This window comes from Phyllopteryx taeniolatus, chromosome 21 (assembly GCF_024500385.1).
Source record: "Phyllopteryx taeniolatus isolate TA_2022b chromosome 21, UOR_Ptae_1.2, whole genome shotgun sequence".
Classification (NCBI taxonomy): domain Eukaryota; kingdom Metazoa; phylum Chordata; class Actinopteri; order Syngnathiformes; family Syngnathidae; genus Phyllopteryx; species Phyllopteryx taeniolatus.
Window position 1 is genome coordinate 15,796,275 of NC_084522.1, and position 26,729 is coordinate 15,823,003.

Consider the following 26,729-nt stretch of genomic DNA (forward strand, 5'->3'; position numbering starts at 1 on the left):
TGCGATCGCTGCTTTCTCGACATCGATTGAAGCGGCCGGCCACTGACAGTAGAAAAGAAAAAACAGGTTGGGAAAATCGCTTATGGATGCAAACAATATTATCGTGGATTTGGTCACACATCCATCAAGATCGGCTCCATAAACTTGTTACAGTAGCTTTCTTTTTTTCTTGAAACCCCAAATTTGTATTTCCAATCAGCTCTGACGTGTTTCTCTTTGTCATGAGGGCTCCTGCATATTATATTACTTACAAATATGTAAAGTGGCTATTCTCGACAGAGCTCGTGACCGTCATTGATTTGGGTTACAATCGTGCGCTTCCTCCTGTGAAACAAGTAGGAAGAACTCCCGAAGCGGCACACGGCACCATTCCCCCGCTGCATAATTCCCTTCCTCGCCGCTAGGTGGCGCCAACCTCCATCTCAGCGCTTTCCTTCATTTTACCGCTGGGCGGGAATCCAAATGATGAGCTTTCAGGTCGATTGATATCCTAAAAATGAACCCGAACCCACTACAAAGGAAACCTCAGTTGCTGTTTTTCTTTCCCCCCCCCCAAAACATGTGGATACACAAATCTGTTTGAGATATTAACATGAAAGTCTTGTGGAGGGTGATTAATCATTTAGAAGGAAAAATACCAAATACTTTTATTGCACAAATGTGAAACTTTCAAAGTTGGACATTGTGGGAACGACACCACCCCATGATTGTCAACGATGATTCTGATTCTGATCCTGATCCTGATCCTGATTCTGATTCTGATTCTGATCCTGATTCTGATCCTGATTCTGATCCTGATTCTGATTCTGATCCTGATTCTGATCCTGATCCTGATCCTGATTCTGATCCTGATTCTGATTCTGATTCTGATCCTGATTCTGATCCTGATCCTGATTCTGATTCTGATCCTGATCCTGATCCTGATTCTGATTCTGATTCTGATCCTGATCCTGATTCTGATCCTGATCCTGATTCTGATCCTGATCCTGATGTCTAGCCTTGCTAATGTTACATTTCGGAGAAACTATGGAAGCGATCATCGAACATACGCACCAATTAATAGCAAGAAGTGTATTATTCGAAGTTTAAAGAGCTACCTAGCTGACTTTATGTCACAATAACAGCATGAAGCTATTTTAGACTTGTATATTGTGTGTTTGAGCGTGTCAACTGTTTTGTTTTTTTCAAATATATATACACATTTGACATATAATTGGGACACATCGTTTAAACCAATCTTTGCAACTGCGATTTGTCACATGCCAATTCATTTCAAACTGGCAATAATCAGATGGTTGTAAAAAAAAAACAAAAAAAAAACGAAGAATTTCTGTATGCGTTATGTTATGTTATGTTATGTTACAGTACATTTGTGTTTGAGTTTAATAAAGAGCAATGTCAAAATATTTGGCATAAATACCAAGTTTGAATATGAATATGACTTGTGTCTTTCCTCAGTGGGGGCATGGGGGGGGGGGGGGTGGGGGGGGGAGGGGGGGGGGTTCCTTCCCGGACTGTGTGGTAAAATGCACGTTTAGACAATTTGACTTTTTTTTTTGTTACTGTTGCAGTGTGGTTTCATTCCATTGACCTCTAAATGTGTTTACTTATTGTGTACATATTAAGTTGATATTCAAATGATTTCTAGTTAATAAAAAAAAACCAAAAACAAAATTGACATTGTTTTTAAGGGCGGTTCTAGACCAATTTGACTTGCCCCCCCCCCCCCAAGGGCTGGGAGCAGGGTCTTTGTCAAGTTTGAAACATACAAGCCTAAATTGCTTCACTGCATTTGGTTATTCATTTTGTATTGAATCGTATTAATGAATTGTATTTTTGATTGTATTGAGTAGATGATTTCATTGTATTTGAAAACCTGCACGGGGAACAAGACTAAAGTATTTCATGTCAGCACGTGAGGCGCCATTGCATTGACACAATGGAACCCAAATCTTACTCTGGTCCAGTATTGCCTAATCTCAGGGGGGCACGGGGTGTCCAGCCCCCCCAGAACCGCCACTGCTTTTCAACAATGAGGAACCCCAAACTTCCGATATGATAACAAAACGATATGATGCAAAGACTTTCCTTTCAAAGCGAACTCTTAGCGGGAGATGAACGACCAAGCGACCAAAGCCAACAACCATGAAATGGTGTTTTAGTTTTGAGTTGACAAAAGGAAGCACTTCCATCTGGCTTTGACCAATCGTTTGTTGTGTCTTTGACCCCCCCCCCCCCCCCCCCCCCCCCCTCCTCCTCCGATCGATATAAAGCGCAAAGCTGCGCGGTGTCGCCTCGCCGAGGCTCCCCGCCTTCCTTTCTCTCGCCTCACAATCATCATCATCAGCAGCAGCAGCAGCCATGGCCCGCGCCGCGTCCCTTTTCCAGGCCGGCTCCTTGAGCACTTGAGGCGGATTTATGGTCACGTTGCATCCGGAGGCAATTTGAGGATGCGGGCGACGTGCTGGTGCGCCGTGTTCCTCCTCACGCCTGCGCTCGACCTGGTGAGTTGGACCCGAGCGAAACTGACTTTGGGCTTTCTGACTCTCGCACAAATGTTCTGTGTTGTACCTGCAATGACTTTGCCCGTTTGGGCTCGATCGTCTCGATCCCGCCGTGTTTTCATGGGATGCCGCTTTGCATGTGTTCACTTTGGGAGCGTGAGCGTGACAACCGTGATTTCTATGCAATGCCCCAAAAAGTGCGAGTTTCCAAAACGGAAACTTTGAACCCTCCCGACATCGAGCGCCGGAATCCCCGTTTTGCATCACACCAAAGTCTTGCTTTTTTTGGACAGAAAGCTCAACTCGCTCGACCATTGAGAGGAAACTCATGAAGCCACATCATTCATTCATTGAGCATTCATCGTTTTTCCCACAAATTCCCAATTGTTCCACTGCGCGCTTGTCTTGAGTTTTCACAACCCAAACACAGACATCTCTTCTTCTTCTTCTTCTTTTTTTGGCTTTGCATTTGCTGACACGTCGCCAACTTTGGCACCGCACGTTGCTGTCCTATTATTGGCACGACGCCGGATTTGTAACAGCCCCAAATTGAGCGAATATCAAGACATGAAAACGTCCTTATTTGTTTTAATTATTCATGGTTACAAGCGAATGGACAGAACGCGTATTCCTTCAAAAGAAACAAAGCGGAGTTGAGATTTGAGATGCTAAATAAGAAGAGAAGACAAACAAATAAAATAAAAAATAAAAAAAATATATATATATGTATATATGTATGTATTCTATTCACCCTGATAAGTGTGAAGTTAAAGAGCACACACACACACACGTATGGGGAAAAGGGATCTTCCCCATTCGCCTTATCCGCAGCAGCTGAACTTTGACGGCTTGATTTGGTGTTAAAGACCCTCGTCTCCCCTTAAGCCTCTCGTCCGATATCGGCGCCTCGACCTCGATAACGGCTCCCGAGCGGACCGGCTGACCTATTCAATTAGGAGGAGCGAAATCCTCTCTGGCACGAACGCTACGTCCGACGAGGAGCGCTTCCGATTTGGTGCAACGGCCTTCGGATTTTCTATGTTGTGTTCTGAAGGCCCACGTGGATTTTCATCTGCGGTCATTTCAAATTCTGCGTTAATCCTTCGTCGTTGCAGAGCGAAAGCATTTTGCCGCATTCATTTGGAAGAGGCTATTTTTGCCGCATTTCAATTTGGGAAATATACAGGAGCCCCCTTTTCAGAATGTGTCACGTCGTGCTGCTCAATCCCAAGTACTTCATTCGAAGCGACGCTTGAAATCATTCGGCGTCTTGATCACTTTTCCCCTCATCTGGGATTTTGCCCTCATATCAAACAGTGCGAATGCGGCCCCGCGGGGTCGGGGGCTCCCACAGACACCCCTCGAGCGCAATCCACGTAGCGTGGAACGACACAAGGTTACTCGGCTTTATTTATATGTTGTTTTTTTTTAGGTAATCAAAAACAGGTTACAAGATGTCATATATAATACAGCGGCTCAAACGTCCACGCGGTGTCTCACACACGCGCGCGCGCGCACGCACACGGGTCATTTTCATGTAATCTGATCAATAACGGTAAAGACCAAAAGAAAAAGAAAATCGTCTATTTTAGCAATTGAGTTTTTTTTGGGATGCCTTCTTGATTTTGGATCGGTAAATGTCTGCCATATGGCACAACAGCAAAGCTTCCAAGTTCTTGAATTGATTGGAGGCGTTCACAGCGAAGGCAATCCCCCCCCCCCCCTTTTTCCGGGCAGATCGAATGGCGCTGGGCCGTCGGCGGACCGGGCACGTTTTAGGGCGGTAGCGGCAAAAGTGCAAAACAGCGAAGACGCAATTGACGCATGATTTCAAACTCTGCACCGATGATCGGAACTACTCGTGAACCCAATGACGCTCTTGCCTTTATACAATCGTGATAACGATAAAGACATGCGATCGTTCCGACCTAACAAATTCATATCTCATTTATTTTGCTGTCTGCTACTGTGTGGATGCAAAATGGCCGCCTCCTCATCCTGGCATTTCAGCTCACCGATCCCTCTGGTGTATCGCGGCAATATCATGCGGATTTTGGACATTTTGTTCCGAAATGTTTGAAAAATAGGACTTGAATTTTTCGTGACAAACCATTGTGAGCTTTCGATCGATAACAATTGCTCATCATTCAAATAGTCATATGAGTCAAATTCAATGGGCTTCAATGTCTTTGGCCGTTATGAATCCAATGATATGAAAACACATGCATGGATATGCCGCAAACAAGCGCTCGGATCATTTGCTCGCATTGCCGTCAAGTCTGCGTTTTGTTTTTGCACCCCAATTGAGATGAAGAGGACCCTTCTCCCCCCCCCCCCCCCCCCCCCCCCCCCCGCAACCTATCTTATCTGCTCAAGCAGCACGGATGCTTATTGTTTCATGGGCCTCCTCTGTCTCAAACATGCGCCCTCTCCATTGATTCAGCGACCAGCTGCTCTCAAGATGGAGATCCTGGGGCGCATGCGAGTTCAAGGGTTAAGGACATTCAAGTGGACCAGATCAGTGCAGTTCCCCAGCAGGCTCGTTCTAGGTTTCATAGACTTCGCTTTCAATGAAACGAAGACCACGTCTGTTGGATTCAGGGCCGAAACGGCGGCGTTTCTGCGACACTATTGCATTAGTCGAATTATTCAATAGAGGATAAATTCAACGGGAAACAACGGACAGGTTAATATTAAAACAATGAACCGTGCAGCGTTAATGATGGAGGTGCGAGGCCGTGGGAATTTGCATTCCCAGGTTCACCTGATGCACGGGAACTTGCCGTGCAAAACAAACACTCGGCCTTAACTTTGACTAAAAGGAACAATGTGCAAGCTGCGGCTTGCACATTGAAGCTTTATTTCAGTTGTTCTCGGGTCCGTGAGTGACGCGCGAAACTTTCGTTGACGTACACTGCACAATATGTTCCCGCACGATAGCTTGCGTGACGTCTAGCGGCGATTTTGGGGTTCATCTTGCTTTATGTTGTGGTAGCCTCTCATAATAAGGCGCAAGAGACTCTTATTTACAATCCATCCGACCGTCCGGCCTCACGAGGGCGCGCCGGAGCCTATCCCAGCCGACTCCGGGCGAGAGGCGGGGCACGTCAGCCAATCGCAAGGCACAAACAAACAAACAAACAAACAAACAACCATTCGCGCTCACATTCACACCAAAGGGCATTTTTTGAGTTTTCAATGAACCTGCATGAAAACTCCACACGGGCCAGGTCGGATTTGAACGCGGCTCCTCAGAACTGCGAGGCACATGTGCTAACCAGTCGTCCGCCCGCCGTGCCATATCGCTCTCGCGCTCTCTCTTTCTTTATATAATGGACATATATATACACACACACACACACACACACACACACACTATGTCTCCATCCATCTATGAACTTTCCTAACTATCCGCAAAATCTGAACAATATCAAATGTTTTGAACGTATGTACAGTTTATCATGTATTATTCCCTGAGAAATGAAATAAGGGAAAAAACTGAAAAACAAAACCCCCCCTTGATGGAAGTAATAATGCATGAATCATAATGACCAAATAATCAGCCAGTGTGTTTCCATTTCACATATAAATCACACGATGTGACAAATGCTTCATTGCGCTCCCCTTTCGCTAACTCAACCGCTGTGCCGCCGAGCATGATTTCTTCTTCTTTTTTTGATTGTCTGATTAATTGTATGAAGTATCATTCAAGCTGAGGTGACTGTAGCAGAGTAGACTTTGAACCTTCGGCCAGAACGCTGCTCTTCATCGACGCAAACTCTCCGGCGATTGTCCGGAATCCGCACGTCAAGGTGACTCGGTCTTGTTGTAGCGCTTTGGAAACACCACGTGAACTGTAACCCGTGCGATCCGGTCTGTGATTCCGGGGCCGTCTGACCCGGGGGGATTCGCGTGCGCCCGCAAACAGCCAGAAAACGACACTTGACCTTGGTGGTTGGCCATTAAGTCAATGACAATAGTAGCCTACTGCGGAGAAAGGAATCAGCGCTCTGAGCTCCCCCCCCCCCCCCCCCCCACCTCCCCTCCGTCGCTGCACGCATCATTGCGAGGACAATATTTCCCATCCAGATGGGGGGGGGGGGGGGGGGGGGGCAAATGAGAAAAGTGTGGCTGGAGTGTAGAAATGGAGAGGAATCTCCTTGCAAATACGAGTACACAGAACTGTTTGTCAGGGTGCTTTGTGCCGATGATGAATGACGCTGGCCTCTATTCTCTCATCCGCGCGGTGGTCCGCATTTTCAATCGTCTTCGCAGTTCAGAGGTCCGAGATGGCGGCCGCCGTGAAAGCGCCGTGTTCTCAGTCAACCTTTGACCCGGGTCGAGCGGCTCCGGAGATGCGCCCCCGTCCCTCGTCTCCCTCGCTTCGCTCTCTGGCAAACGCGTACCTTGACAACAGCACTTTGAAGCCGTCCGGGGAGAGAAGTGTCTCTGAAGGCGGAACGCCGTTCGATAACCTTCTCCCGCCTCCTTTGCGTACTCGAGCGACTCTGCCGTATTCTTGCTCCTACTGATGTACCCTTGCATCGTGTTATTGCTCATATCAAAGAATAATAACAAATGCGTAAATGCTGAAAAGCATCACATTCATGCTATCGTGTGGCAAATGTCTTTTTTCATTTTGAAAAAATGTCGAACTGCATGTTCGACAACAGTCATGAGAATCATTTGCGTCAGGCCAGCTTCCACCTTCTCGTTCCAAAATGTTCCGACCAGGAAGATCAAAGTAAACAGCCGAACCCACCTGTCATTTGGCTTTTCTTTTTTTTGGAAGTCGAAATTGTTGAAAACTATTAGTTTGTTGGCTTCAAGCGATGCAAATGTATTTTCTTGACTGTAATGCAAATTTACAGCAGGGTAACAATCTGAAGGTTTTCATTTTGACCAAAGGATTTTCTTTGGTCGCATGCGAGTTGCCCATTTGGACGGAAGGAGCAGGCTGGACATCGGTGAGGCCAGTCTATCAACTTTGCATTTTGGTAACGTTGCGCTTAGTTTCAAGTTCATCATGTTTTGAAATATGCATCTGTCCCTGACTGGACGTAATAGTCAGCCTTATAATTCAGGATACGCTCAATGGATGATCTGACCAAATATTAACTGTGTGACTTTATATTGTAATTTCCTTTTTAGTTCTGCAGTGTTATTTTTTTTTTCAGTGCAGCAAGATTTCCTCCATAACGGGCGCGTTTGCCGCGAATGGGAATGGTTGCGCCCTGCAATTGACTGGAGACCAGTCCAGGGTGGAACCTGCCTCTTGCCTGAAATCCGCAAGGTCACAAGAGGAATGTGGGAAATATGTGAAACGTCAAAGTTTCTGCAGAGTCAAAAGTGATGGTGTGGCTTGCGCACTACTCCGAAATGACTAGACTGGGATTATATGGACCTATAACTGCACACTATTTGTTTGATTCCCATTCACACATAAAGGGATTCCAGGAACACTTTTTGGCTCTATCATTAGATGACATCAACTTGTTTATCAATAGTTCCAAATGATCGACATAGCCACATTTAGAAACAATGTAATGTTTTTTTTTGGAGATTGGTGAAAATACTCCTGATGGAAGACATGACCATTGTATTGGTGAATCGAAATTTCAATAATCTGTCTTGAAGTCAGAAACTGATATGAGACGAATAATATTCATTCGTTTGTTGTGTGATATTTCCGGTTTTCGTGAGCAATCCGAGTTCTGGCGCTGACTGAGTTCGGCAATCGAGGAAGTGGATTTGCAGTATCACGGTGATGGATCACCCTGCTTTCTAACCTGATGACTGGCTCGGCTGAGATATTGCACTCCCGAGGAGAGGATAAGGAAAGGGTCGCGAAAGAAGGAGGAAATGTTTCCCTCCGCTGGCTTTGGTCGCGCCGCCTCCGCCGTCGACGGCGCAGCCCGACTGTCCGCCGGTGGGAATTCCAGCCACGCAGGGCCTGTCACCGCACTGCAGAGACATTTATGGATGATTTTATGAAAAGTGTAAAGAAAATATCAATGATTGCTGAGCCCTTCAAAGGGTCATCTGAAAGTATTGGTTAACAGGATAGTCAAAAATCGACAGGAAAGCAAATGTTGCGTTTTTCTCAAGAATGATTTCGACTTTAAATGCAAGAGCAAAAGTCATTTTTCTTTTACTTTAAAAAGTCTTTTTAAATCCTTAGTGGAAAAAAGGAAAATTGACTTTTTAGACTCTCCCCGATTTTTCAAGCATTTCTTTCGAAGACTTTCAACTAGGTTACAATACAGCCAAGTAATGCGATCAGACACGTGCACACGTAGACCCCAAGTGGTGCTCAAGCACCTGCCCAATTTGCTTTGGATGAAAAAAGTGTCCGTCCATTTGATCAATATAAGAAAAAAAAAAACCTCTGTCATCATTTCCGCCCAATCTGTTTAGAGATTTCAGCTGCACTTATTTGGGTCCTTGGGAGAATTGTTCATATGCACCCACCTTCATTGATTTGGGGTCAATCAGAGGCACTTTAAATTGTGGCAGGCCATTTAACACGAGTTTGAATGTGATTGCTTTCTTCTGAAAACAGCCACATCCCCAGTCACGAGAGGCTGTGCGCACTCGTGCCGCCGTATCATCTCGGTTGTTGACTTCGACTTCCTCTCCGCAAATACATACATTTGAATCAATTGTCACATTAATGAATGTGACAATTGATTTATCTCGATCTCATATTTTATGTCACGAAAACCTGGCATTTTGAAAAAGGGGTGGGTAGGCTTTTATATAACCACTGTATATATATATATTTATAAGAGGGTGTGCGCACTTGTGCAAACACGTGATCTCGGTTGTTAAGCTTAAGCTTGTTAAGCTGCCGAACAGGACAGCTGACGAAAAATGCATGAATAAGTAAATACGTCCAGAATCTTTATCAGTTCACAATATGCACACCTCCAGAGGAATGCCAGAGTGTCGTTGTCAGACGAGAGACTTCGCTCTTAGTCACTCTTCGTCCCCCGCTCAACTTCCCAGCTCCTCGAGAGATGATGTTGAAGTATCCTTGAACAAACATTCGGCACCTAATTGCTCCTGCTGATCACTGAGCATGGACGCGCGTCTTCCATCACTCTGTGAATACACGAAACATGAATTGAAAGCAATTTAAAAGTGATTGCTAGCATTGGGATAAACAGGTCTACTTTAAAAGAAGTTGCCATCTTGAACTCTCTCTCTCTCTCTCTCTCTTACATTTTTCTCTCGGTTTTAAGGGCATGAAGGTATTTGCTCATGCTGCAGAAGTTGTCATATTTCAGAATGACTGCGTAGCGCTGATTCGTGTCTGTAAAAGCGTGTTGACTTTTTGACCTTCGAACCACGCACAATCACGACTCGATTTCTAGGACTCCAGTGCCTTTGAAGTATATTACGTCATACGACTGTAGGGGGAGCCCCGGCAGCACAATACAAAACCAAACCCCTCAGTGTTTGCCTCATGCGATAGATAGCACACGCCATCCAATTCCTGAATATGATATTAAAATGACTGTATCTTGCAGCATTTCCAGCCGAACCCGTTCAACTCCTCCAGCTTTCAAGCGGCTTGCTGACGCTCTCGATACAAATATAAGACGCCGTTAAATGATAACAAAGCATTCTGAGGTTTTCAACAATACATATATTGTTCATTGATACTCTTGACCGTGTGGATACAAGCAGAGCATTATAAGCTGACATTAGTTCATACAGCTGTTATGCTGCAAAGACGTCATCATTTTACACACGCTATGAGGGAGAAACATTTCAGAAATCCAGCATGCAACAATATCGCCACAGAATTTCTCTCGTCTTGCCGTGAGATTTGGTTTATGCAAGTGCGCCCAATATTTAGTGTATCTTAGTGGGAATTTTTCATATAATTAGTCATTGATTGAACATAATTTGGCCTCTGTCAATCATTTGGAACTCCAAGAGCGCCTCACTTGGATTCCAAATCAATGATATTTTATGAGGAAGTAACGCCCCCGGGGATGAAGCACGTGAGTATAAGAAATACAAGTTTACCACTCAATATATGGAAGTGCAGGTCTGTCCCTTTTTTCAGCTTCCCATTGTGGGGGACGGGACAGGCTTTGCTGCGGCTGTATCGATTTCCAGAATTACAATTCAATTGGGGGTGTAAGGACAGTTTGACTGGAAAATAGCGACAAGGAGCGAGTTGGTGTGTGACAGCTGTCAATCATGCGGGGATGAGAGCCATCCTGCAAAGAGACAAGGCGTCACATGCTTCCTCATCTCTCTCTCTTCTCGCTGTTTCCTCACCTGGTTACCACTTCCGATGCTGCACACGATTCGGAATTCACTTTCCTTCTCATTGGAACCTTTAACGCCACGCATCCCTTTTAGCGTGGGACTCAAATATGCTTTGTGATGTGTGCAATGTGATTGGGTAATTCATACATTCAATACAAATTTGAACAAAAGGGGTCATTTTTAGGCATTGTTGTTTGTTGTTTTGTTCGTCAGGAAAGAATGTTTAACGTTAACCTACGGATACTGAATTGAGTGTTCAATTGTAAATTAGCACTGATGGAAGTTGTATTGATGTTCCAAACTTTTGTGTCACTTGAAACATTTCCTTATTTCTTTTTTTTTACATTCTAGGCGTTGTTCATGTGGCAAATGACTATTCTCGCCGCAAATGACTTCTTTTTAATATATCTAAATACAGTCGGCGCACAGAGGCCAACTATCGCACCTGCGTTCCAACCTTATGTTGCGTTAGCTAAGCGTGTGAAAAGGCTAATTGATGATTAGGAAAACCCTTGCGCAATTATGTTAGCAGAGCTGAACACTGTTGTGCTGATGATAGAAGCTCTAAAACTGGCCTTGTATATCTGGAGCATCAGCATTTATGGGTTGGATTAGACTCTCAAAAAGACAAACTCTTTCGCTCTGAAACTATTCTTGTTTTTGACAAATGAAGGCTATTCCATTTACTCCAATGGTGTGCACGACTCCATTCGAGGAACAGCAAAAATAGGCTCGAACCAGAAAAGTGGGAGGCCCCGCCCGGTGGAAAGCGGAAGATTGGAATAAAGTCTTATGGGCAAAGGAAGCTTAAGTTTGAGGCGTTTGGATCACAAAAAGAACATTTGCGAGCCATCTGTCAATCACGGTAGCGGTAATGTGATGGTCTGGTCTGTGGCTGCTTTGATGCATGGAAAGTGGGAGCTTTGTTTCGGAAGAAGAAGAATATGAGTTCTTGGTCGTGAACACATGGCAGCAAACACAAACGCTTGTTAGTCGCACACACTTGGAGCCGGGGGCTACTCGAGCACCCGGGGGGCGGTTTGGGCTCAAGTTTGTCTTGCTCAGGGACACCGCAGCCGTGGTTCTGGGAGATGTTGGCGGCCTGTTGCCGCGTCCTCTCAGGTTCTGGCGAGCTGACAGATGTCATCTGGATTTTACTTCATGACCAAGAAACATTTTCCTTTTGTCTCATTTGATTTTAGCATCCACTAGTTTGAAGAAGTTTTGTTCTTTACATTTTGTGTCGAGCAATGAGGTGCTTTAGGTGCATTGGCATCTGCATTTTATTTAAAATTAGGATTTTGAGCAATATCTACAAAAATGACAAGAGAAAATGTGTTATTAAGTAGTAAGAGAGAAACATAATACACCATTTTGTAGTCGGAGTGGCTCGGTGTAGTTTGACAGACAAATGAGAGGCAAAACTGTTTCAAGCTGTTTGCCAGTCCAAGTTGTAGTTTACTGTAAAGATGCCAAGTAAAACAAAGAATGAAACAACCAACATCACCTACCTTAAGGCTAAGTGCTGCGAAAAGCAATAGACATGCTAATGGGAATTAGCGGTGATGTTGTGCTCATTATAAACCATTGAGCAACACAAACAGAGCCGTTACATACGTATCTCCTCGTATGTTAACTATTAATGAGGACATGGTAAACAATTTTACGCCTGCATGTAATGTATCGCTCTTCAGAATGAAAAGAACACAACAGATTTCACGGTGTTGGTGTGGCTATACTGAAGAGACTAACTTAATGTACACGTTGCACTCAAATATTTCAGGCATATTATTTTAAAACTTGTTTAAATGTATAATGTAACAGATGGATTCAAAACACAAATAGTGTTAGGAATGTGCTAATGGCTATACGTACTACGGTATAACTGGCATTGTTTCTTTTCGACTCAAGCTATTATAAACTGTCCAAATAATAAAGCAGAGAGGGGAAAAAGAGAAGTGTTTTCTTGTTTTTACATGTCTAGGTTTTATGTTTCCTGTATATTTTTATGTCGCAATATATACTTTATCATTGGGTCAAAAAAAAACCAGAAAAAAAAGCATAAATAAATAAATAAGCTATTCCCATATATATATATATATATATAGTCGGTGGACGACTAGTTAGCACATCTGCCTCACAGTTGTGAGGACCGGGGTTCAATCCCCGTCCTCGCCTGTGTGGAGTTTGCATGTTCTCCCCGTGCCTGCGTGGGTTTTCTCCGGGCACTCGGCTTTCCTCCCACATCCCCAAAACATGCATCGTAGGTTAATTCAAGACTCTCAATTGCCCGTAGGTGTGACTGTGAGTGCGAATGGTTGGTTGTTTGTTTGTATGTGCCCTGCGATTGGCTGGCGACCAGTTCAGGGTGTACCCGGCCTCACGCCCGAAGATAGCTGGGATACGCTCCAGCACGCCCGCGTGAGGAGAAGCGGTAAAGGAAGATGGATGGATGGGTGGATATACACGTACATACACACACACAAATGTATATAATATGTGTGTGTGTAGGGGCATAGTAGCCTTGTTATGTGGAAATATACCTTTGTGTTTGTATTATGAAGATTTGACTCACAAAGGCTGTTGAATATCTCAGTAGACCAAAAACTGTCTACTGTCTACTTCTGGTTTACTCGGTCGTCTTTTTGCGCAAGTTGAGCTTTTTTAGGCATATTTTTGATATATATTTATTTGTTTAATTCATTAATGTATTTATTTCAACTAATAATGCTCGATACTTTCAGTGTACAATGTGTACTTAGCATCTCAAAAGTAATAAAAGGATGTTTCTCACTTCAAATGTCCCCTAATTACTCGGGAAGAAAGAAATGATTACAGAATGAAATCTTCTTTCCTAAATGGCCTTTCGGAAATTCATTGACTATGCAAAATTAAGTTAAGGACTGATATTGTATTTAGCAACAAAAAGAGAGTAAAAGTATGTTTGTCTTTTCAAGTAGAATGTTTGATTCCCTTTTTTTTCCAATGTGGGTTATTTATATCCTTGACACGGTTAATAGATGATATGGAATAGCATGGAACCAGAAGAGCACATGCTGTTATTAACAAACCCGGTGCGGGACTTCCCAAAGTGTCTGTCGCCTCATCTTCCATGCTGCTCCTCCATTTCTCAAAACAATCACTGCTGATAGGAGTACTTCCTTACAGGTAGTGAAGTGTCTCACCCTTCATTTATCCTGTCACTTTGATGGATTTGCTCTGTTCTTTGGTGTTCGGCATACGGCTCAGGGGAAGGCTCAGGCTGATCTGTCAGACCCGGGAGTCCTTATTTCAAAGATTAGCTACTTGGAGTGCGGTAAGCCGCTCCGCCATCACCACTTGTGGCTTCTGTGTACTGAATGTGGACCGTCAAATCACTCCAATTTGAGTTCAAGCAATATTTCGTGGGAAAAATATCGTACGTTTTTACACACATCATGTTTTAACATTTTACTACTGAAGGCTTTGAACTTCTTTTGACTCTTTTATGATGGCAACGTTTGATGGAATCAATAATACGTGTCACATTTCAAATAAGCAACCCAGTTGAACAGTTCCAGACTGTAGATGAGTCATCACGCAGAAGACTGTTCCCATCTAGAAGCCCGTCACTGGTTTGACTCAAAATGTCTGCCGGGGGATGATGGGAGCTGCTTTAAATCTCGTATCTACTCAGGTTGTTGGAAATTGACAAAAAGAAGGCAAAAGTTAAGTCTGCCTTTATGAGCATAATCATGTTTTTGTTGTGTTTTTTTCAAATGTGACTTAAGTTATCACGATGGCGGTTGTGGCGTGGAGTACGGTGAAGAATTTAACCATACCTCTCATCTGAAAGCCTTCTGTACGACGCAGCGCAACGCTTGGGGGGACTTGAGTCAAATGACTTGACGGGAGGCGACTCGAGTTGCCAATTTGATGACTTGCGACCAAATACTTCACTTTAGACTCGGTAGCCAAGAGACTTGACTTGAACTATATGACTTGACAAGTTGAGAGCTGAAAATCAGCATTGTTATTAATACAGTCCATCTTAATAACATTCAAGAAACATTTTGGGGGTTGGGGGTTGGGGGTGGGGGGGGGGGGGGGGGGCGTCATTCGTGCCGACCTGACAACACAGTCTGCATTTGTTGCACACTTGACAGTGTGAGGTAGCCACCTGCACGGGCAACGATGGAAGGAGCTCCAAAGATATCCAATTTGGATTCAAGGATGAGGTTGTCGAGGAAGTCTGCGCAAAAGGATGGCAACCTGCATGTTTTGCAACTCCAACTTGATCCGGCACTACGAAAGTCACAAAGACGGGTAAGCTAATTGAACAGTTTAGCCAGCTGGTCAAACATTAAGTTTCATAGACTGGTTTGGGATGATTACCCGCAACAAATACAAATGGTGTGATGGTGAATGTGAATGTTTTAGGACAGCAAAGTAACGTAACGAGGGGCGGCAGCGCCGGCCCAAGCCAGTGCGACGCCCTCGGCGAGATTGTATACGCCGCCCCCCTCCATCAATGATTTTAAATGAGCTTTCAAGCAAGTCGAGTTTTTAACATTGCCTTTAATCTATAAGACAACAGGGCACACAATTTCAAATATAAAATTGAACCTTTTCTTTATTGGATGACTCTATCGTTACCGCCAAACAAAGCATGCGAGCAATGGCTGTTACGACAGCATTTGCTATTATCATTGGGAATCATATGAATCGGGCATTTCTTGACATTTGAATCCATGTTGTCCATGTTCAAAGTTAGTTGTCAAGGTATTGCAAATAGGTGCCGCTTCCCCACTTGACAGAGATTGATTCAGCGATGGAAGAGTTCATCTGGATTTTACTCACTGAGCAAGAAACGATTTCCTTTTGTCTCATTTGAATTTTGCATTGAGTACTTTGACAGTTCCTCAAGAAGTTTCATTCCTGACATTTGTCTCGAGCAATGAGGTGTCTCGTACCCGCACTCTTTTACTACGAAGCCACGCTGTTGTAACACGTGCAGAATGTGGTTTGGCATTGTCTTGCTGAAATAACCAATGGCGTCGGTGAAAAAGACATTGCTTGGATGGCAGCATATGTTTCTCCAAAACCTGTATGTCCCTTTCAGCATTAATGGTGCCTTAATGCAGTGCCGCCTGAGGGATCGAAGGTCACGGGCATTCCATGTTGGTTTTCGGCCTTGCCGCTTCCATGCAGTGATTTCTCCAGATTCTCTGCACCTTTTGATGCTATTATGGACCGTAGATGATGAAATCCCTAAATTCCTTGCAATTGTACGTTGAGGAACATTGTCCTTAAACGGTTGGACTATTTTCTCACGCACTTGTTCACAAAGCGGTGAACCTCGCCCCATCTTTGCTTGTGAATGACTGAGCAATTCAAGGAAGCTCCTTTTCTAGCCAATCATGGCACCCACCTGTTCCCAATGAGCCTGTTCACCTGTGGGATGTTCCGAACAGGTGTTTGATGAGCACCTGTTTTCTGCCACCTGTCGCAGCTTTTTTGGAACGTGTTGCAGCCATAAAATTCGAAGTTCATGATTATTTGCTAAAAACAATCAAGTTGATCAGTTTGAAGATTACATATCTTGTCTTCGTAGTGTATTCAATTAAATATAGGTTGAAAATGATTTGCAAATCATTGTATTCTGTTTTCATTTATGTTTAACACGATGTCCCAACTTCATTGGAATTGGGGTTGTGATACAAAATACAAATTATGAGTAGCTACATGTGAATATAATTTTCATACAACTGAACGTGTTTATTGAAGTGTCACCATTAAAATGTCATCTGTTGTGGTGGCTCTGCGATAAACCTGCCTGCGCAATGTTTTAAAATTGAGACCACAATATGTGAAACATTACCTTTAATCTCATGGCAGTTATCAATTGCCCAGAGTCAGTGCTTCTAAATGAGATTCTGTTGTTCATGTTTACTTCTCTCGAAAACAATATTTTTTCGTTTTAAGTTATGTGTCACATTAAAGATGAAAAAAAAAAAAAAGTCCCCAAAACCTGGCTTTTTAACAGGGGTGTGTAGAATTTTTAGAAGCACTTCAAATACTGAACAGTGATGTGCCGGTCTCGGCTTTCGTTTCATGGAGTTCTCTTAAGAACGGTATGCGTTACAAGGCTGTCATCACAAAGTACACAGCATAGTTTGTTCAGAAATGAAGTTGAGTCAAATTGAGTTTGCAATACAACTTGAAAACAATTCAGTGACATAAATTCAATCAATTATACTTACTTATACATTATTACTTACTAATTACTAATTGCAGCACTACTGGATGCAAATTCATATTTGTGACCAGTCTGTTCAATGTCACTTCAAAAATAAAAAAATGAAAAATGAAGTCTTTCATAGAATAACTGATAACCAAGTGTCAATGCACTTGTTTATCAAATTTGTTTTGATAAATAAATATGGATTTTAAAATATATTCAATACATAAATGCTGTATATAATCCATACATATTAATTCAATACAAATAATATATCTATGAAAATCTATTTGTATTTTGTCCAAAATGTAGGACTTGCGACTTGACTCTGGACTTGCCTATCTCGACTTGAGGGCAACCGCTTCAGACTTACCGTACTTGTGATTTGCAAAGCAATGACATGGTCTCACATCTGCTTCATGTGATGGATGGGTGTATGCATTTAAGACCCAAAAACCTGAACTATTTCCCCATTTAAACTGACCCCGGGACAGTTTCCCGGCTTGTCCACACACAATCCATATATCCTGCTGTAGATCACCACGAAAGGCCGCCGTGGTATTGATATCGAGTCCATTCTTAACCGACTCATTGTAACATCAAAAGGATGTTGAAGTTCTAATTGCAATAAATGAGTCCACATTGTTGCAAATACACTGACAAGAAAAGCACATTTTTCTTGTCAGGCAATTCATCCACACTGGCCAGTAGCGGCAAAATTGGAGAATGGCATCATATTTCTAATCCACCTTCTTAAATAGTTGGAGCAAAGCCTCAATAGGTTGAAGCAGCTCTCACTTACGTCTCATAGCGCAGCGCAGCTGTTGTCACAGATGTCGTGTGAAATCCTGTCATTTAAGTGCTGCAGCATCGACATTCTTGCTGGCCTATTCAAAGCAAGGGGGAAGTGATTCCCACTGTACAGGGTGTGTGTGCCATCAAGCAGGGTGACTTGTGGCTGTGTCACAGTTGAATTCAAGCACCACAAATCACAGATGGAGCCGGGGCACCTGTTTCCAACTCGATGATGTTGGAGAAACATTCATGCAATGTGTGCGATCGGTCGGCGATATGCGCTTTAGTTTTCATGAAGGGATCTTGCACTGTAAACAGCTGCCCTATCTTTGCCTCACTGCTTTTTAGGAAATGACATTTGTTTTCTACTTTTATTTTATGATGGATGATCTAAAAGGAGTCTTTTTTTTACAAATCTAATTTCTGTAAAATGCATGGCTTTCAAGGCCAGAAATATACTGGAGTGGATTAAGGACCAAATTAGTGTGAAATCAAATTTCCCCTTTCAAGATTACAATTCGTACACAGCTTTGTGTTGTATATTGTAGTGACTGAATTATAGTGTGGTTTTACAAAATACAGACTTGTCTTTCCATTTACCGTTTGGATTAGCATTAGCTCCCATCCTCCATTTTTTTTTCATACTGATCATGATCCCTCAGAGGGGAAATTCAGCTTACATTCCAACATTTCTTCAAACCTGTTAACACAAAAATAACTGATGATTAGGTTTTACCACAACAAAAAAGGGAGGCCCTCTAAAATAACTGATTTTGTTTTTGTTTTTATTTGATGAATAAAAAAAATAAATAATCTGCAAATAAATCTGACAATTGATTCAGCAATCTTCATTTTTGCTCAGCAAGCTGTGCCTGTATTTGTAGCCCATCGCTATAATCTTGCTACTATACACATTACTGCCACACACTGGTGGGAAGCCATATTGCAGCTGAGTGTCTCATGGAACAGTACACTGTATCCAGTCAGTTGTATCCGGTGTCTCCCGCAACCAACACACGTAAAACTGCAGCTTTTTAGTATTTAGAAACAAAACACAGATATCTGCTTAGTCTCTCGATAAACATTGTTATTTTTAAAACAAAATCTCACAAGTAACTGGCATAGTCGACAAACCAGTTACCACCCCCAACCGTGACACCCCCCACCCTCTTCCTCTTTGCCCTGGTCATCAGAATCATCTTTATTTGCCAAGTATGTCCAAAAAAACACACCAGGAATTTGTCTCCGGTAGTTGGAGCCGCTCGAGTACGACAACAGACGGTCAATTGACCGAGAACACTTTGGAGACAGAAAACAGTCACTGAGCAGTAAAGGGTTGCTAGTTATCTGGTAATGCCGGTACATTTTTTTTATTTTTTTTTGGACAATTGTGCAAAAAGATGCAGAGTCCTCTCGAAACTTCGAGCAGTTCGAATGACTAATATTGCAATAGTCCGGTGCAATGACCAATGTGCAAAGGGCGCCGAGACTTCAAGCAAGTAGTGCGATAGTCTGGGACAATGTTGATTGTGCAAATGTTGCAGATACTCCTCAATCAGTGTGCAAATGGAGCAGATGCTACTCTGGCATGAGTGGCCAGTATCGGTCAACAACAGATATGCAAATGGTGCATATCGACAGTGAGTGCACGAGTAATATATCATTGGCCCCACAGACAGGAAAATTGCCAGCATGTTCTGATGGAATTGGAGGTCAGGTGTTTAAGAAGTTGATCGCAAGAGGGAAGAAGCTGTCGGAATGTCTGCTAGTTCTAGTTTGCAATGTTCGGTAGCGCCGACCCGAGGGAAGGAGCCGGAAGAGCCGGTGACCGGGATGCGGAGGGTCCGAGAGGATTTTGCACGCTCTTGTCTTAGTTGTGGCAGCGTGCAAGTCCTCAAGGGTGGGCAGGGGGGTAGCGACATTGGCCTCTGTGTGACCATGTCAGTCGGCTGCTGTCCTCTGTGATCAATGCTACGTAGCATCAGGCTGAAAGGGACACTGGGAGAACAATGAAGACTTGTAAGTGGACATTATTCCTACAAAAGTACCGTCATTCAGCCAGACAAAAGACAAGGTCTTGACACGGGCAAAGTCATCCAGTATTCCTTTTGTTTAAATATCAGTCCTCTTTTCTTTTGAGCAAAAGGCCTCACAAATTGGAAAGCTTCTTTCAGGTGTTGCAAATGACCTTTAAAACAAATAAAGGGCACTGGTTGTAACCATCTTTTGGTTGAGACTGTAAATTTGAAAGAGGAAGTAAACCCACATTTTTTGATTGTGCCGCCACCAATCAAATCAGGGTATTCTGGTTAATATTGCGTTCATGGGCGGTACGTTGGGCGACTGGTTAGCACATCTGCCTCACAGTTTTGAGGTCCTGGGTTCAAATCCGGCCTTGCCTGTATGGAGTTTCCATGTTCTCCCCGTGCCTGGGTGGGTTTTCTACGGGTATTGCCCGTAGATGTGAATGCGAGTGCGAATGCTATTTTGTTTATACGTGCCCTGCAATTGGCTAGCGACCAGTTCAGGGTGTAACCCGCCTCTTGCCCAGAGTCAGCAACCCCAGTGAGGATAAGCGGTGCAGAAAATGGATGGAAGGATTGCATTCGTGGAAGAAGAATTCAACAGAATCATTTGTCAGTCTCAGGGGGCCACCATTTTGGCTGGTGACCAAATTTGTACAAAGACTTGCGTGGATTTCCTCCTAAAACATGGCGTACGCTCAAATCCAGAAAACGTCGTACGCACAAAAATATCCAGATGTATGAAACTCGCGTACTCATGAATCCAAGCACATTTCCTTCGTACATTCCGATCAACGTGGAATTGAGCGCACATGTTGGAGAAGCCGACTCCTCCTGTCCACGCCCACGTTTGAATATGCAAATCATATTTAAATGAACCCTGCACCTGAGATGTGTGGTATTTGTCATCAATCTTTTGAATTCAAATCGAAGCACAACAGCATATCAAAGAGGGTATCAAAAACTTGGACTCCTTTTTGATGACTCAGTTTATTATTTTAATACACAGGAGACGACAGGCACGCTGAAAAAAATCATGTTTTTTTTTTTTTTTTTTAGGGGAAGAGGGGTAAATGATGTCAATTTAAACACATTTTAATCATGTGCAACCGATGTACATGTTCAAATGAAGTCAAGTCAAAGGACTCTTTTTTTTCAGTGCATGTGCTGAAGTCCCAAAGCGATAGTGAGGGCAATAGGCGGCATAAGTGATCGCCTTGATCAATTCATAGGTGTCCTCACAAATATCGATGGTTCATTAAATACACTGGTTAACAAATGAATTCTCAGGCCTTGCCTCAATTGCATTGTTGAAATCAAATGAATTGTTCAGTAGTGCTAATTATTCATGTGTTTCTGCTGTGCAGATTTATGAGAACAGTTTCCCAGCAACACCTCGAAGTGTCGCCAAAGCACCAAAAGCTGCAGAAACGTGCGTACGTGGAGTGAGGCGCCGCACGTTTCCACGGTCACCTCACTCTTGATACATCTGAACTTTCCCGTGAAAAAGAACGGACGCCACGTTTTTGTGCGTACGCACCTTCTGTAGGTTAGCAGACTCTCCGTGTATGCTGCAGGTTGATTACATGATAGTTTGAACAACATTTGAGCAAGTTCAGGTTTTCCTTTGACATATGCAACGTGCACGATGGGAAGTTGTGACAATAATTTCAGGTCACCAGCAGAGGGTGATATGGCCTAAAATGGCGGCCCGCTGAAATTGATGGAGCTCGATTAATTATTCCGTTTGTGTTATGCCACAAAAAGCGCAATATTAACCAGAGTACTGTGTTTTGATTAGTACTGGCACATATACACCATATTCTGGCAAAAAAAACAATCAATTGCCCTGAAGAAACCACAAAGAAAGGCAAAAATATCACTTATTGGACACTCCAATTTCTGTCAGGGTGGATGTCTAAAATACTGTATGTGAAAAACATGTAAATTGCTACTTACAATGTAAAATGTCTGATTGTAATAGGACTGTGTTGTAAGTACAGAAAATGACGTTGGGTTATATCTTTTTGAGAGAATTTGTCGAGCTGGCTTCATGTTAACTTTCTCGATTTGACAATTTGTGCGGTGATGTTCATCTGTGGATGACGTCATTTGAATGTTCACGTTTTATTTGCAGTCTAGTGTTTGTGGGCTGAGTATGCATGAGATTTGATCACCCGCAGTCCTTTGTCACTCAGACGCTAGGCAACTGATCTGTAACAATGTGTGTGCCGCTGTGCCGAGCATGAGGGCCATCTTAAAATGACGGGCGGATTTAAAATGTCTGTTTTCTATCAAATCTCGACGACATCGCATCGTGTGGCCGCTCAGCCGGTTCAGAGGCACTGAAGTGGCCAAAGATCGGATACGAAATGAAAGGGCCAATTAGGCCTCAGGTAACGGATAACAGTTCACATTTTATCGGCTGCTCAACTTTGATGAGGCGGGGAGAAAAAGACAGACATGCTTTAAAATGTGGAGCGAGGCGATCACTTAACAGCTTTCACCCTCAGGCTGCAGACAGACAGCACAAGTCTTTGATTTTCCCATTAGCAGTCAGACTAGAGGATCCTAAACCTACATGACTTACGGTGTTCAAAAATGAGCACTGTGTGTTAAGCCTTCCTCATCCCTCCCCCGTGCCCCCCCCCCCCCCCCCCCCCCACTCAGGGGCTCCAGTCAGCCAGATAAGGGCTAATCTCCAGCTAGCTGCTGTTCATTTACAACCAAGCGTATCCAGAATTCACATTAGTGTCGTGTGCCGGGTTCACATATCCACTCATCCTGCCCTCCCACAGGCCGCTCGGAGATGCAGGTGAGCACTTGATTGACTTCATTGGAATGAATAAGACAGGAACTTCCCACACACAGCAATGTGTTGAAAGCCACATGCTGTGAATGAGAAGCAGCGCAATTAGAAAAAGAAAGATACAGTCTACTAAAAGCCACCTATTGGTCATCACTGTGGTAATACTTACATTTTGCAATTTTAAAGATGCTTGTGTGTATTTGTACGTACAACCCCAATTCCAATGAAGTTGGGACGTTGTGTTAAACGTGTTGCAGCCATAAAATTCAAAGTTAATGATTATTTGCTAAAAACAATCAAGTTGATCAGTTTGATCATGAAATATCTTGTCTTTGTAGTGTATTCAATTAAATATAGGCTAAACATGATTTGCAAATCATTGTATTCTGTTTTTATTGATGTTTAACACAACTTCCCAACTTCATTGGAAATGTGGTTGTATATATGAAGGTATATCTCGTTTTGCAAAAGCCATATCCATTTCTGTACATATGCAGGTACGGATACCCCAAGTCCCCTTATAGTGTGGAGCTCTGTCTATAGCAAGCCTCACCAATATGGTTCCTGGCGGCACCAGGGAGCCCCCTATGGTTCCCATCGTCCTGTTCTAATAAGACAGGGGTGGCCAACTAGTCAGAGACTAAGAGCCACTTTTTTTCCTGTGTTACTGCAAAGAGCCACATACACGGGTACACATGAACATCATCTTTTAATCATGTATGCACGCATACACAGACCTCTGCTCAGCCAGATCTAATGAAAATAACCACACCAACATGATAATATCAGTAATTTTCAACAGTTAACATTGTGTCTCACACACACAAACTCTCAGTTCAAGCAAGTCCACAAACAATAAAAGAATAATTTTCAATAACATCTTTCTCTTACTATGCTGCTTAGTGAGACTTCTGGCATTCCTTATCTTGAACAATCCTCTTCAAATCTGGCTTGTATTCTGTTGTTGCCACTCTAAGCAATTCTTTCAAATGAGTGTCAGTCAGAAGAGATCGATGCTTTGATTTCACATGTTTCAGGGTAGAAAACACAGACTCGCAGACGTACGTTGACCCAAACATGGACAGTATCTTAAGCGCAGCTCGTTTGATGTTGGGGTATTTTTCAATTGGCACACTTTTCCAGAACTCAACGGTCCCTTCCCTTAAAACAGTTTTCAGTTGATCCTCCTCACAAAGGTCGATCATCTCCAACTCAGCCGCAGCCTCATCTGTGACGAGCGGGGCTTTCAAACAGTCTGGCTTCCAAGCCAGCTGATATGATGCAAGCGTTACGGTCTCTGAGTGTTTTGTAATTTTTTTGAAAAACTGCACCTGCTTTTCAAAGCGACCAACTTGTTCTTGCGAAGTTCAGTCCCTTTTGGAAATTCCTGTTCGATGTTAGGGTGGAGTGAGCTGAAGATTTGAAGCTTTGAAATGCGCTAATGCTGCGTGACATATAAGGCAGATCGGCTTGCCATTACGTTTAACAAAAAAATATAAACTCTCCCACTCTGGCAAAAACGTCCTGTGTTCTTCTTCATATTTTCGTTTGGATGTGCTTTTTTTCCCTGCCATTTCAAGAGGTAACTTGTCGGAAATTGTTTACAACACAAATGATGTCACACCAAAGATTCTCTCGTCGCTCGTTTGACGTCACTCAAACAGGCTTACATGGTCAGTGTGCCATCTAGCTGTAGGGGAGTGAATGACAGCGCCAGCCAAGAATTTTTGACGCATGTCATGTTACAGCTCCTGAAGAGCCGCATGAAACTAGTTAAAGAGCCGCATGAGGCTCGCGAGCCGCGGGTTGGCCACCCCTGTAATAAGAGCTCACCAGTGAAGGAACAATGTGAGTTCCAAGCAATTTTGTAGAAGTGATCACTTGCTGAGATTTATAGAAAGAAAGTGTTGCATATTGATATTTATCTGTTTCCGACCTTAAATAATTCATTGATAATTATTAGGATAATTTATGGAGATGATCAGTGTCTTTAAATAGATGAATATCATTAACTATCTGAACTAACATACGAACGAGTAAAGGTAATTTGTTATTTCAGAAGAGTGTCAAACTGGTAGCCCTTCGCATTAAACAGTACGAAAGACGTAGCTCTCAGTTTCAAAAATGTTAGTGACCACTGGTCTAAAGTATGTTGAGAACAACATTTTCAGATAAAGATATCAAATTGTAAGTTTAACTGGGCGTTGGTAGATTTGCAACTAGTCTTTATCTGATGTTAGAGAATCATAAGAATCATAGGGACCATCAAAGTCTCCCAACACTGGTGTCGTCCAATTAATGGTGAAACATAACCTACAACAAAAAAAGTATTTAAAATTTCAATTACATTTCAAATTCAATTTATGACATTTATTCATTTATTCCTGCCCTGCGACTGGCCGGCGACCAGTTCAGGGTGTACCCCGCCTCCTGCCCGACGATAGCCGGGATAGGCTCCAGCACTCCCGCGACCCTTGTGAGGAGAAGCGGCTCAGAGAATAGATGGATGGATGGATGGATAGTTGGAGCCACTCTAGTATGACACCAAACAGCCACTCTGACAAAATATACATTTAGGACATAAAAAAGTCGCGTGGAAAGTCACTGAGCAATGAAAGTATACCACTAGTGTGGTGATGCTGATTTAGTGGCAATTGTGATGCAGAGTCCTCAAGCAATTTAAACCAATTTAAAGTGACTAATAGTGCAATGACCTGGTACAGTGACGATTGTGCAAATGGTGCGCAGAGTTCGCAAACACATAAGAGGGGAGTAGTCATCAAACAATAGCATGCAAATAGTGCAGTGTGATAAAACAGTGAGTTGACGAATATTGTAGAAGTTTCCCGACAGAGATGTGCAAAATGGCAGCTGGTACAATGAAATTGTAAGGCAACTGTTTAAGAAGTTCATGTCCAGTGGGAAGAAGCTGTTGGAATGTCTGCTGGTCTTAGTTTGCATTGTTTGATAGCGCCTACCTAAGGGTAGGAGCTGAAAGAGTTGGTGACCAGGAAGTGGAGGGTCCAAGAGGATTTTGCATGCCCTTGTCTTAGTCCTGGTAGGGTGCGTGTCCTCAAGAGTGGGTAGGTGGGTACCGATATTTTTTTTTTCGACAACCTGGACTGTCCGTTGCAGTTTGATTTTGTCCTTCTTTGTGGCAGCACCAAACCAGACTGGTGGATGAACACAGAACCGAGAACTGCCTCAACAGCTACTGTGACAGGCCATGCTTCCTCAGAAGCCGCAGGAAGTATGCTGATGGAGTTGATGTTGGTCTCCACACTTCAGGTCCTGAGAAATTGTAATTCCCAGGAACTTGAAGGTCTTGATTGTTGACACAGGACAGTTGGACAGCGTGAGGGGCGGCTGGGTCAAAAGTTCTTTCCTGAAGTCCACTATCATCTGGACTGTCTTGAGTGTATTCAGCTCAAGGTTCTGTCGGCCACACCAAAGCTCCAACCATTCCACTTCTTGTCGATACGCAAACTCGTCACCGTCTTTGATGAGGCCGATGACTGTGGTGTTGTCTGCAAACTTCAGGAGTTTGACATTTAGGTGAAGTCGTTCATGTAGAGAGAGAATAGCAGCGGCGAGAGGACACATCTTTGGGGGCCCCGATTCTGACGGTGCGTATGGATGAGGTGGTCACCCAGCCTCACCTGCTGTGTCTTGGCCGTCAGGAAGCTGTAAATCCACTGGCAGATGGCAGGTGAGACATTGAGCTGCAGATGCTTGGAGGAGAGGAGTTAGGGGATGATGGTGTTGAATGCAGATCTGAAGTCCATGAACAGGATCCTCGCGTAGGTCCCTGCGCCATCGAGGTGTTCCAGGAGGACGTGCAGTCCCATGCTGTCTGTTTGCCCAATAGACAAACTGCAGGCAGTTCAGCAGACTGACTGGAATCAGACATCAAGAATCCCGTCACTTGCCCAGCACATCCAAGTTGGTATGCAAGTCCAAGCCTACTGGGATAAAACAATGCTTCTGGTTTGTAACTACATCAGTCAATGGCATGATCCATATTTATCAAACTGAATGATATTTAATTTTAAGATGGTTGTAAAAAGTTAGTTTACTCTTCAAGGAATAAT

The 26,729-nt window shown here is 43.4% G+C and overlaps 1 protein-coding gene across 2 annotated transcripts in view; it reads left to right on the forward strand.

The window, feature by feature from the left end:
- The first annotated feature begins 2,309 nt into the window (after positions 1 to 2,309).
- The window catches only part of nxph1 (neurexophilin 1), a 48,304-nt gene continuing 23,884 nt past the window's right edge, over positions 2,310 to 26,729 (forward strand). The window contains exon 1 of one of the 2 annotated variants that reach the window (XM_061760984.1): positions 2,310 to 2,504. In XM_061760984.1, the coding sequence (XP_061616968.1) occupies positions 2,451 to 2,504 (54 nt within the window). In that variant the 5' untranslated portion in view covers positions 2,310 to 2,450. Of the gene's footprint in view, positions 2,505 to 22,565; positions 22,645 to 26,729 lie in introns of those variants that run through there. The other variant, XM_061760986.1, reaches the window with a different exon arrangement.